Source organism: Oryctolagus cuniculus, chromosome 2, assembly GCF_964237555.1.
Source record: "Oryctolagus cuniculus chromosome 2, mOryCun1.1, whole genome shotgun sequence".
Taxonomy (NCBI): domain Eukaryota; kingdom Metazoa; phylum Chordata; class Mammalia; order Lagomorpha; family Leporidae; genus Oryctolagus; species Oryctolagus cuniculus.
Genome location: NC_091433.1, coordinates 45,203,061 through 45,216,152, shown reverse-complemented (window position 1 = coordinate 45,216,152; position 13,092 = coordinate 45,203,061). Strand labels below are relative to the sequence as shown.

The 13,092-nt window shown below is 44.1% G+C and overlaps 2 protein-coding genes across 34 annotated transcripts in view; one reads left to right on the top strand and one right to left on the bottom strand.

Annotated features, from left to right (window-relative positions):
* The window catches only part of INTS9 (integrator complex subunit 9), a 148,002-nt gene extending 138,160 nt beyond the window's left edge, over positions 1 to 9,842 (bottom strand). For 2 of the 3 annotated variants that reach the window (XM_070068217.1, XM_051842540.2), the window contains exon 1: positions 9,668 to 9,807. In XM_070068217.1, the coding sequence (XP_069924318.1) occupies positions 9,668 to 9,676 (9 nt within the window). In that variant the 5' untranslated portion in view covers positions 9,677 to 9,807. Of the gene's footprint in view, positions 1 to 9,667 lie in introns of all 3 variants that reach the window. The other variant, XM_008249049.4, reaches the window with a different exon arrangement.
* Positions 9,843 to 10,165: 323 nt separating this feature from the next.
* Positions 10,166 to 13,092, top strand: part of HMBOX1 (homeobox containing 1) — a 224,162-nt gene continuing 221,235 nt past the window's right edge. For 30 of the 31 annotated variants that reach the window (XR_011386241.1, XR_011386240.1, XR_007918102.2 and 27 more), the window contains exon 1: positions 10,166 to 10,473. The gene's annotated coding sequence lies outside the window, so the exon portion shown is untranslated. The remainder of the gene's footprint in view (positions 10,474 to 13,092) is intronic. The other variant, XM_070068228.1, reaches the window with a different exon arrangement.

Below are 13,092 nucleotides of genomic sequence, written 5' to 3'. Positions count from 1 at the left end.
TGGATTATGCAAGGTATTTTATTATCCACTCCCCTCAACTGTCACAAATATGAGTGATGAAAAATAAACTTATGTTAGGGCAAAAAATACAATACCTATTAAATAATCATTTTCTTGACCATCGTGTGTCTTTCAGCGAACTAAGTCAGTTGTGCTTTAACAAAATTTGGGTCTTCAAGATATTTTCTTCAGATATATGGTCAATCAGGAACAATTTAAACTTCTTGTTTTTTTTTTTTTTGTTTGTTTTTTGTTTGTTTTTTGACAGGCAGAGTTAGACAGTAAGAGAGAGAGACACACAGAAAAAGGTCTTCCTTTTCCATTGGTTCACCCCCCCAAATGGCCGCCACGCTGCACCGATCTGAAGCCAGGAGCCAGATGCTTTCTCCTGGTTGTCCCATCCTCCACTGCCTTTCCGGGCCACAGCAGAGAGCTGGACTGGAAGAGGAGCAACCGGGACTAGAACCTGGTGCCCCAACCAGGACTAGAACCCGGGGTGCAGGCACCGCAGGCGGAGGATTAGCCAAGTGAGCCGCGGCGCCGGCCTAAACTTCTTGTTTTTATCACAGTGAAGTTCCCACCATAGTTCTTAATCTTGGTCACTGAGCACCCTGAGGCTTTCAAACTAACTCCTTTCTCCTGCAATTTTTCCCATTTCCCCTTCCTGTCCTTTCAGTTCCCATTCCTTCCTCCTATTATGATCTCTGCAAATTCAGGCATGTTTCCCTGTTTTGGTCCTGCCTGGTATGTCAATTCCAAGCTTAACTGCACTGGCTGGCCACCCCTTTCCCAAGGGGTGTGGGAGACCTCTTCTACGTTTACCTTACTGGCCCAGCTGCCCCTCCCATCTCCTTGATTCTACAATATCATCATATTAATGCCTACATCCAGGCAACAACATTTTCAAAGTACTGCCAGAGATCTTTTACAAATTTCTTTTGGCACATTTTTATCTGATGAAATTTGCTCCTATTTCTGGTATATCTTCCCACATCCATAATCACCACCGTAGGGACATTTCACTAAATATGGCTAAACTCTTGAATAAATGGAGAGAGTGTGAGGATAGATGAAAGAAGAAATTTGCATTAGTAAGACATAGTAAGAGCCTGCAGGGTAGAGGAAACGATTTCTTATATACTACTGGTACAAGGAAAAACCAGTGGGCAATTTGGCCTTATCTGTTAAAATTTTAAGAAGCATATTGTTGGACATAATACATTTTGACTACTGCATTATAAAAATATTTGAGTATCCAACTATATCTATCAGGACACTGACCATAATACTGTTTGAATCATACAGTAAGCCTACCAGGCTGGACGTTCCACACAGGCAAAAGAACAGATCTGTTTTGTACTCTGCAATATACCTAGTATATTGAGCACTGCCTAGCACAGATGAGGTGTTCAGACAGATTTTTTTATTGAATACACAAATGATGAAATCTGAAGGTTAGTTTATGTCTGGACCTCTGCGGACATTGAGCAAGTGAGCAGCCACATTTCCATTTAGGTTGTCTACGTTATTACTAAGTTTAGTGACTATGCTACAGTCTCAGCCCCTGTGAGCTGCTGTCAAATACATACTGCCAATCATCTGAACAAACAGCAAAATTATTTGAATATTCAAAACAAACCAGTCACACAAGAAATATGCTTCTTTTGTTAAAGGAAGAGTAACTTTGCCATGGTTGTAGGAGCAGCAGAATAGCATTCTGGTTTTGCTGATTAACTACAGGTAAACCAGATTTGCTTTTTGTTTTTCCCATTCAACTATTATTACCGAAAAAAAAAAAAATCTGTCATTGATACATTTTTTTACCGTGGTAAGTATAAAATAATTAATTTTCAGAATAACAATTTAGGTAGGTATTTGGTACAAGGGTTAAGCCACTACGCAGGAATCCTTGGATTCAAGTCCAGGCTCTGCTCTCCATTCCAGTTTTGTTAATGTGCACCATGGAAGGCAGCAGTGATGGCCCAAGCAGTCAGGCCACTGCAACTCACTGCAACCCAGTTTAAGTTCCTGGCTCTTGGCTTCAGCCTGGCCCAATCCTGGCTGTTGTGGACAGAAGGTGGGCGACCTCTCTTGGTCTCTCTCTGCCTTTCTAATAAATAAGAAACAATTTAGGACTCTGACATGCTCAAGAGTAAAATATCCATCTTTACTGCAGAACACTACTGAATAAGGTATGTAACTTGGCTTTATATCACACATAGCTTTTCAGAGTTTAAGGAAATCAGAAAAGGGAAGAACTTATAGTGAGGCTGTGATAAAATATGACCTTTCAAAAGCCTGAAATGAGATTACATCATAAAGACACATGAGGGCACTCTAATCAACCAGCAAGGAGAAACAAGGGAAAAAGTGAATTCAGGTTAACATTTTAACAATCTCACGCAATAGGTGCCTCAGACAATGGTGAAATTCTGAATGCTTGTAGTATATAGCAATAGACTGTTCTTGATTCAAATTCTAAGAAGTCAAAAGGATTCTGCAACTGTAAACTGGAAAGAAAAGAGTCTAACACTTTCAGACCCAAGGTGAGGATTAACCAAAACTCTAATGATTTGTTACACTGACCTTGGGGCAGAATTTGCCCCTTTCAAGCAAAGATCTTCTATATAATCTACAACTGCCCTTGAAGTTTTACTTTTCTTCCACTGGGAGCAGGCCATGAATTCATTTCTTTGCTCCATCTGTTTTCCCAGGAGAAACAGAGAGTTAAAAGTTTGAGGCCATAGAGATAAAACAGTATTTTGCACAAAGGAGCACAGACCACAGAATGCATTTCATGACCTTCTCAAGTTTTAAAATCTGCAAACACAACTAACTACAGCATAAAATTTCCTCTACCAAATTCAATAAATATAGTGTAAGAAGCATTTAAATGATCTCTTAGACCTTTAACAAGAAAGTAACAGTAACTCTGCAGTGAGCCATAGATTCTGAAGCAATCAGGCTCATTCACAAAGGGTTATCATTTATCTTAAAGTCACATTCAAATGTCTAACACAGCAAAATTATAAATGATTCCATGTCATAGATCTTTGGTGTCAGATGTAATAGTTAAAATGCAAAGTGTTAAAACTCTGAATGCCAAAAGTACACAGTGCTTTTATAATAAATCTCAAATGAATAAGCTAGATGATTCTCTCCATCTCTGAACTATTTATAGGAAGTACATACACAAGCTGCATTCTTGAGCTACTTCTTACAATTCTATTCACTATAATCTTCACATATTTGGATGACTTAATTCCTGGCCATGATGTTTCAAAATCAAGTGCTGTCAATATACTCAGTGCTTTTTGTTTGATGGTCATTTGTTAAGGACTCTGGTGAATTCTAGTTTCTACCCTTAGTTGAATTGGGTGAACCCCATTAGACTCAATCTATACTAAGAAAACTGTCTAAAATGTGTTAAATTGAGAAGACATTTTAAATTTTCTTGTACTTTCTAAAATGATTCTGGTTAACTGAAAACACCAATGAATTTTCTTGCGTCAGTTATCTAAGGACATATCCAAGTATTATAATAGCATTCATTATCTTCATGTGAGTGTGTGACAAATCACCTAGAGTGTAATGTGCAAAGTTAGAGAACTATACATGGTGTCAGACAAGCTAACTATAGACAGCATAAAATATATAATATAAAACCACTAACTTTAGCACTTGATTGGTGTACTCTGATGTAAGGTTCTTTGGATTATCAAGAGTTTCCAAAGTTGATTTACCAATAAACTTTTTAAAGATCTTACTTCAACCAAACTTGCATTGAAAGCTAATTTTATTTTAAAGATTTACGTACTTATTTGATAGGCAGCATGACAGAGGGAGAGGAGAGAGATCTTCCATCTGCTGGTTACTCCCTAGATGGCCAGGAGCCTAGAACTTCATCAAGGTCTCCCTTGTGGATGGTATGGGTCCAAGTATTTGGGCCATTTTCTACTGTTTTCCCAGGCAGGGAGCTGGATCAGAAGCAGAACAGCCAGGACTCCAACTGACACTCATATTGGATGCTGGTGTTGCAGATAACAGCTTAACCTGTTGCATCACACCACTGGCCCAGGAAATCTCGGGATTTTTAAAAAATATTTATTTTTTTTTTTTGAAAGTCAGATTTACACAGAGAGAGGGAAAAACAGAGACAGATCTTCCATCCTCTGGTTCACTTCCCCAGATGGCTGCAAAAGGCCAGGGCTGGGCCAGGCCGGAGCCAGGAGCTTCTTCCAGGTCTCCCAGGTGGGTGGCAGGACCTTTATACTTGGGCCATCTTCTGCTGCTTTCCCAGGCCATTAGCAGGGAGCTAGGTCAGAAGTGGAGCAGCCAGGAAACTAACCAGTACCCATAGAGGACACTGCCGTCACAGGCAGCAGCTTTACTCTACAACACTGGCCCCACAAAATCTAATCTTTTTTTTTTTTTTTTTTTTTTTTTTTTTTTGACAGGCAGAGTGGACAGTGAGAGAGAGAGACAGAGAGAAAGGTCTTCCTTTGCCGTTGGTTCACCCTCCAATGGCCGCCGCTGCAGCCGGCGCACCGCGCTGATCCTGGCAGGAGCCAGGAGCCAGGTGCTTTTCCTGGTCTCCCATGGGGTGCAGGGCCCAAGCACCTGGGCCATCCTCCACTGCACTCCCTGGCCATAGCAGAGAGCTGGCCTGGAAGAGGGGCAACCGGGACAGAATCCGGCGCCCCAACCGGGACTAGAACCCGGTGTGCCGGCGCCGCAAGGTGGAGGATTAGCCTATTGAGCCACGGTGCCGGCCAGACAAAATCTAATCTTAAAAATAGCCTTGAATACAGTTTCTCTGTCTGCCTTCTATCTTTTTTTAAGAGAAAACTTTATATGGTGTCAGTCACTGTTCAGGATGCTAGAGTCCCAGTCCTCGTCATGCAGTAGACTTGGTTTCAGATTTTGGCTCTATGGAGCCCCTAATTTCACCTCTTCAAAGCTCACATTTTTTATCTGTAGAACTGGAATACTATCACCTGGACTAAATGTTTAATAGGACACTACATAGCAAGAACCAAGCATACTCTCTGGTGCACACTGATTGCTCTATAAAAGGTAGCAATTATTCTTTTTAACTGCAATGGTTATTCCTTATTGTAATCTTGCTAACTTCTCCTCTTAATCTTTTCTCATTAGTACTCACATAACTTGATTGGCATTCAGAAATAATTTATTCAACTATTTGGCGGGGTTGGTCATACTATGTATCAAGTTCTGGGAATACATGGAGTCTCTATGAGTGAGGATGGATTCAAGGAAACCTTGCAGTAGCATTACTTAAGCAGACACCTGACATACAAGAATATGAAGAAATTAGCTAGTCCTCGCCCCCAAAAAAAGCGTGGAAGGCAATGGAATATATTCAAAGTCCCAGAGGCAAAAGAGAGCAGGCTGAGTTCAAGAACTAGAAAATGTTTGATATGATTAATTCAAAAAAAGTAAGGAGAAGAGGCCTATGCAGGAGTCTGAAGAGGTAGCACCATATTCCTGAAGGCCAAGTCAACCAAATTTAGACTTTATTCTAAAGGCGACAGATGCTACCAGAGGGATTTAATGGATCTCTGTAACTTAAAACAGGGAAAGTATGGAGTGGATCTGAAGGGTTAAGACTGAATACAGGCTGGCGCCGCGGCTCAATAGGCTAATCCTCCACCTAGCGGCGCCGGCACACCGGGTTCTAGTCCCAGTCGGGGCGCCGGATTCTTTCCCGGTTGCCCCTCTTCCAGGCCAGCTCTCTGCTGTGGCCCGGGAGTGCAGTGGAGGATGGCGCAAGTGCTTGCGCCCTGCACCCCATGGGAGACCAGGAAAAGCACCTGGCTCCTGCCATCGGATCAGTGCGGTGCACCGGCCGCAGTGAGCCGGCCGCGGCGGCCATTGGAGGGTGAACCAACGGCAAAAGGAAGACCTTTCTCTCTGTCTCTCTCTCTCACTATCCACTCTGCCTGTCAAAAAAAAAAAATTAAAAAAAATAATAATAATAAAAAGACTGAATACAAAGGCAGTATTAGCAGACTGAAGACAAACAGGCCTATTCAAGAAACTCTCATTTAGGAAGTAGAATAAACAAGATGTGCTCATAGGTTGTGGCTGGGAAGGGCACTTTGGAAGGTTATACTCTCCAAAACAAGAATGTGCTCAGTAAAATGTCTTTCTTTCAGGATACAAAAAAAAATGTTTTTAACATTATTTATTTATTTGACAGGCAGAGTGAGACAGTGAGAGAGAGAGACAGAGAGAAAGGTCTTCCTTCCATTGGTTCACCCCCCCCAAATGGCTGCTACAGCCAGCGCGCTGCGCTGATCCGAAGCCAGAAGCCAGGTGCTTCCTCCTGGTCTCCCATGTGGGTGCAGGGCCCAAGCACTTGGGCCATCCTCTACTGCACTCCCCGGCCACAGCAGAGAACTGGCCTGGAAGAGGGGCAACCGGGACAGAATCTGGCGCCCCAACTGGGACTAGAACCCAGAGTACTGGCACCGCAGGTAGAGGATTAGACTACTGAGCCACGGGTGCCAGCCTATTTATTTATTTGCAAGACAGAAATAGAACAAAGGAGCTCCCATTCACTTTTTACTCCCCAAATGCCCACAATGGGAACCAGGAACTCAACCCAGGTCTCCCTTGTGGGTAGCAGGATTGCAAATAGAAGGGCCATCCCTGCTGACTCCCAGGGACTGGATTAGCAGGAGGCTAGAATCAGGAGCAAGAGCACAGCACTGAACCCAGGCACCCAATAAGGAACACAGCATCTTAAGTGCCAGGCCAAGGCCCATTCCCATACAAATTTACACTACAGATGAGGACATAGTCCTGGAACAGTATACAAAGTTCAAACATTTTAACTATCGGAGACTTATTCCAATCCTTACTCAGCAACAACGTTTCTGAAAACATCTCTGTATGTTGACAGGAATTCTGCATTACAGGTCATCTATCTATCTCCTACCAAATGTGTTTGAGTAGGTAATGCATGGTTTAAAAGATGGAGGAGCCGGCGCCGTGGCTCACTAGGCTAATCCTCCGCCCTGCGGCGGCGGCACACTGGGTTCTAGTCCCAGTTGGGGCGCCAGATTCTGTCCCGGTTGCCCCTCTTCCAGGCCAGCTCTCTGCTGTGGCCAGGGAGTGCAGTGGAGGATGGCCCAAGTGCTTGGGCCCTGCACCCCATGGGAGACCAGGAGAAGCACCTGGCTTCTGCTTTCGGATCAGCGCGGTGCGCCAGCTGCGGCGGCCATTGGAGGGTGAACCAACGGCAAAAAGGAAGACCTTTCTCTCTGTCTCTCTCACTGTCCACTCTGCCTGTCAAAAAAAAAAGAAAAAAAAAAAAAGATGGAGGGACTATTGATCAAACTTCCTTTTTCTCTGAGGCCATCTTTTGCTTTTTAAAGGAAAAATCAATTTCTACTCTTTTCCATGTTTTCACATTTTAAAATAAATTATGAAGGAGGATTTAATGGACAAATCAAGTTACATGTTAAGTGAATCCTGGTTCTCTGGCACCTTCAAAAATGAACTGTTATGGAGAAAACTTTTTGGTACTTCTCTGCCTTCTCAAACAGAGCCTATCAAATACACTCTATCCTTTACTGAGGACACAGGGTCTGCATTCCAACTGTTAAGGTGACAAGCTCTTTTGCCCTATAGACAAAACTCTTTTCATGGAATGCTTTGGCCTACTTTTCCTTCTCATCAGTTCAAGTGCCACCTTTCCGGGACGGGTAGTGTTGCACAGCAGGTTAAGCTGCCACTTGTAATGCCTGCATCCCACACTAGAGTGCCAACTTGATTCCTGCTTCTGATCCAGTTTCTTGCTAATATGGCTGGGAAGGCATAGGAAGATGGCCAAGCACTTGGGCCCCTGATACCTATGTAGGAAACCAGCATAGAGTTTATGTCTCCTGGCTTTGGCCTAGCCTGGATCTGGCTGCTGTACCAACCTGCACAGTGAACTGGTTGATGGAAGATCGATTTCTCTGTTGTCCCACCTTTTTTTTTTTTTTTTTTTTTTTTTTGACAGGCAGAGTTAGACAGTAAGAGAAAGAGAGACAGAGAGAAAGGTCTTCCTTTTTCCGTTGGTTCACCCCAAGAGGCCGGCACACTGCGCCAATCCGAAGCCAGGAGCCAGGTGGTTACTCCTCATCTTTCAAATATACATCTTTTTAAAAATTGATACCTCAAAAAAAGTCACCTTTCTGAAAATTGTCCTTACCTCCCACCCCCAATCACCAGTCAACTTAGTTCCCAAAACACAGAACATCCTTTATTTTAGCGTGAACACAGTGAATTACAGATAATTTTGGCTTACTTTTCTATCTTCTTTAGGCCACATGCCTTTTTAGGGCAAGGGCTGTGATTTTCAATTCTGTACCCCTAAATGCCTAGCACACTAACCACGAGGCAAACTGATACGCTCAAAGTTTACTGACCTGCATTGTGACCCTTTCAGGCATGCTTCAGGGGTGGGGAAGGTCAGGCCCAACCGGCGCAAGTCATTTGGTCTGGCCCTGCCAAATCATCCGCAGGCGGGACTTAAAATTCAATGTATCTATAGCAGGCTCATTTTCAAGTTGATACTTTTGTGTGGCCCAAGAATGATGTTCTAAACATCCAAATGGCCCTTGGCAGAAAAAAGGTTCCCCACCCCTGAAAGGGAGACAGTTTGGGAGCTGAAGCTACTTTTAATACTTTCCTCACAGAAAACAGCTGGTGGGTTATCAGATGAGAGTGTGTGGGCTGTGTGGCTCAGGAAAGCCTATTCAAATAATTACAGAAATGGGAAAAAGAAAGTTTGCTTTTATATAACAATTACAGAAAGAAAAACTGGACAATCATTTGGCTGCAGGAACACAGATTTTTAAAGTGTTGAGAAACAGCATTTCACACCTGTTTTTCTTCTCTCCTAATTACACTATTACTAATCTGAAACAGCTGGAATAAGCTGACTTTTTGGATCTGTGCACACAATGACAATAAAATGGCTCAAAACAAAGGTCTGAGAAGCTTTCCTGTGAGCCAGCATTGAAGCTTTGCAATGCAAAGATTTCTCCAGGTAGAATGGCAGCTGCATCAAGCTTTGGTCTTGCAGTCCCTACAATCTCAGAGTGGAATGCCTTGACACTTCCTCTCTGCCATCCAGATCCTAGGCAGTGTTTGACTCAAATCTTCCTACATCATGCTCTGACCTCGTTCTTCTTTGGATTCGAAGGGCTGTTAGTAGTTGGTAACAGGAAACGTAATGAGTGATTACGTTCTGCCCAACATTTTCTACTCTGTTCGAATCTGATCAGCCTTCCAACGACGGTAGGGAGACGGGCTAATCAAGAGCCAACTGAATGGAAAGAGGTTGTTAATCCATCCTAACATTGGGAAGCTGAGAAGCAAGCCCAAACCTAGCTCATAGGGCCCAATCTTAGCTCACAGGTGAATATTACGGTCAACCTCTTGCCTCCCAAAGTGAATAAAACCTCCTGGCAGCTTTATGTTGGGGGTTAGGGGGGCCAGCGGTCAGGAGAGGCAATTCAAACCTTCTCCACAACAAAAGCAGCTCTCCTCCACCCACCCCCCTTTCCACGGAGAACCGTGACTGTTCCTTGCCCATATCCAAAATGGCACGGCATCACTTTTGCCCTCCGACCTAGGAGCGAAGACTCACCAGTTTCATAATGGACTTTAGGTTTTTCAGTATCTGTCTCAGGACTCCTCAACTCCAGCATGTGTCTTCCGGTTCAAGCTCCTTCTCTGGCCCGCCGAGAGCATCGCGGGACTTGCAGTCTTTCTTCCTCACGCCCCCTTCCCGGACCATCATGGGAAATGTAGTCTTCCTTCTGGGCATCATGGGAACTGTGGTCGTCTTTCCTTTTCCTCCCTTTACTAGCCGAACGCCTCCTTCCGTCGGCTCAAATTCATCCCCGCCGCCAATTCATCCTCCCTCTCCACCCCAGCATGATATCATGTCCCCTGTATGGGCCTGGGACCCATGGTATTCTGGGATATGTAGTCCCGACGGCCTCGTCCCCGCTTTCCCCGCCTCCCTGTGGGAAGGCGGATGGGCGCGAGACTTGCCGGGAGCTGTAGTTCCCTGGGGCCTCCAGACGCCGAACTCGGTGCTTTTACTCAGGGGAGGCAAGAACTACAACTCCCAGGGATGCCTGGCTGCAGCAGGTGGGAGCGGGGCTGTTGATATCAATATGGCGGTTGTCAGCCAGACAAAGACAGTCAGTCTGATGTGATTGAGACAAGGGAGGTTTTGAGGGGGAGACTGGGAGATAGGGGCCTCCCCTCCCCCTTCTCCTCTTCCTGCGCCGGCCTCAACCCCTCCCCAGTCCCCTCCCGACGGGCGCCCCACGCGGAAGACACCCCTCCCCCTCCCGCTTTCCCTCCTCCCTACCTCAGCCCTTCGTACTGGGACGTTGGGGAGGGGGCTGTGCCGGGCGGAGAGAACTCAGCAAGGATTCTGAGGTGAGTCGAGTGGATTTGAAGCCGGACTACCTCAAGTCTGTTTCTTTACTTCTTTCTCTTCACTTAAGAAAATTTGGTGTGGGGGGGAGGGGTCTGGGGAGAAAGTGAGCGGACGCTGGGGATGGGTCTCCTAAGCGGCCGGATTGAGAGGAGGGAGGAAGCAGGGGGCTTCCGAGTGAGTGACCGGGACACGGGGTGTGGGGTGGGGCAGTTTGCGAGGGACAGGAATTGAAAGGCGTCGACTGCTCCCCAACTCTTTTCTCCTGGTTTCTTCCTCTACTATGGGCGGAAGGTTGGAGGTGGGGGTCTCCTGCTTGGAGTTTGGGAAACTACGAGGTGATTTTGAGGTGTGTCGGTGTGTAGAACTGTGTTTTAAACTGTGTGACGTGTACTTCAGTGCTGCGCTCGTCTTGAAGAAATGTCTATAGATAGGAAGTTAGATCGCTAGAGTCATAGCTAGTCCTGGGCCTGGGCTGAGAAGCGTGCGTTGAGGTCCTGGTGCTGGACGTTTGGGCTGGCGACGTGGTGCGGGGTTGCTGGACTCAGCAAGTCGTTTATGTCCCATTGCCCGCTCACATTCCGCCACCCGCCTCCCGTCCCCTCCCCTGGTATAAATCTCCACCCCAAACTCCGGGAAGGAGAATTGTGGAGATGATGTGGTGTGGAGATGATCTTTGCATCCTGAAGTCGGGAGATAGGTGGGAAAGGAAAAGTGTTTCTTAATATTTTATTCCGGAACCGTGTTTTGGTTACACTGTTGGGGCTACTTTGAAAGGCGTCCTCCACCCACCTTCGCCCCCGAAACAGTAGGTAGAGGTATCCTGTGGTCTTCGTGTTAACCTAGATTGTTGTTTAACTTGAGCTTCGGGGGCCTGGAGTGGGGGAACTGGAGTGCGGGATTGTGTTCGCGTCTAAAGGGGCAGGATGTCTGATGTGTATCTTGAGATAGGGCGACTTATTTTCGTAGTAGGAAAAACTGCTGGAAATTATTTGCGGGGCGGGGAGGGGGGAGACGGTGCGTTGAAAGGCGCTGCTTGTGTTTCCCTTCTACCCCACCCTGTTCTGTCTCTCATTTGCCTGGAAGCTGCTATGAAAGAGTGAGGAAGCACTGGGTGAATGAAGGCAAGAATGCAGTTGGCAGTAAAGATCCAACACTGTGTAAAGTTGAATGGTGTAATGTGCTTGCTGTTTTTCATTTAGTGTGAAGCTTTATTAAAACCTCATGTATAAAACAGGGTAGAGTGATGTGACGGTTTCTCCGGGAGCCTGCAGGTATAGAATCCGATGCCTTCTCTCTCTTCCTGCCTTCCCCTCACTCTCCTTCCTTCTATCCGTGCTTGCTTTCTTGACATAGTACATTTCTCTTCCTGATGGCTGTAATACCTCCTGTGCCTTTTTAATTTAGTTTGTGCTATTACAGTTGTGCTCTTTGTGGTTTTACTGTAAAATGCACCCTTAGATGAAAGGGATCTGCAGTTGTTTTTATTTTGCATTTATGCCACAGGTAATTAGCACATCAAGATTGCAGTGTTTTTACATTAAACTTCTTTAAAAATTGCACAACTAACTTGTTAGATCTCATTGAATTATGTTTATAAGTCAAATTTGGAAATTTTTTTTCAATTTCCAATTAGAGTTAAAAAGGGAAGGGGATTGCAACATTTTTTGCTTCTCACAGCTTTTAATATTTAATACACCAGGAGGATTTAAGATCACGTAATTAGTACTTCAGTAACCCCTTTCCCTGTGACACTTGTTTTGTTTATTTTTTTTTAACTTCAATGGGCTTTTAAATAACTAAGGGAATTGGCATAATTTCTGTTTGGATTGTTGAGAATATAATGTGTTTGTGTATTTGGCCCCAAACTTAATTTTTGAATGTACCACCTATCACTAAGGGACCTTTAGATTCCGTAAGAACTGAAAGTCACTGTGATGTACTATGTAGTTTTATGGTATGTTTTACAACCTTTGATTTGAAATTTCTGCTCTCCGCCGTTCACACAGATAAGGGGACTGGAAGCATGAGGTAGCATATATCTTAGGTTTGCCTGAACAGAAAAAAAAAATTGATGTGTCTTCTACATCTCAAATATCGAATATGTTGATGCAAAGCTGGGCTTTCAGTTTGTTATAGACTAGGTTTTTTAGTTACTCATTTTAGCTTATATCTGAACCTAAAATATTACTTTGCAAAACTGAAGAAAAATTTTATGTAACTACAAAATGGAGTTTATATTTTGTTTTGTTTTTCTGAAGCATTCTGATGGTCATAGTTTAAAAATGTTTAGTGCTTCTTTTAGAATTTTAAAGCTATAATGTTTAAGAGTTGGAAAAATATGAATGTTTTCTCTTTCGCCGACCTTTACCTCACATTTTCTTTTTGTTTGTCCTCATCTATGGAAATACAAAATTACTTACTGGGAAAAGCTTTCATTAAACTTTTTCTGACTGATAATGGGGTCAAAATCATTATATATAAACCACATATATTCCTTGCATTAATTGGCGGTAATTCTGTGGCGTTTTAAGCACTGGACATTAAAATGATGTAAAGCCTTGCTGCAGGTTAAAGCATAAAACATTCTCAGTGTGTGGAAGTCGTATGGTTTATGAAAA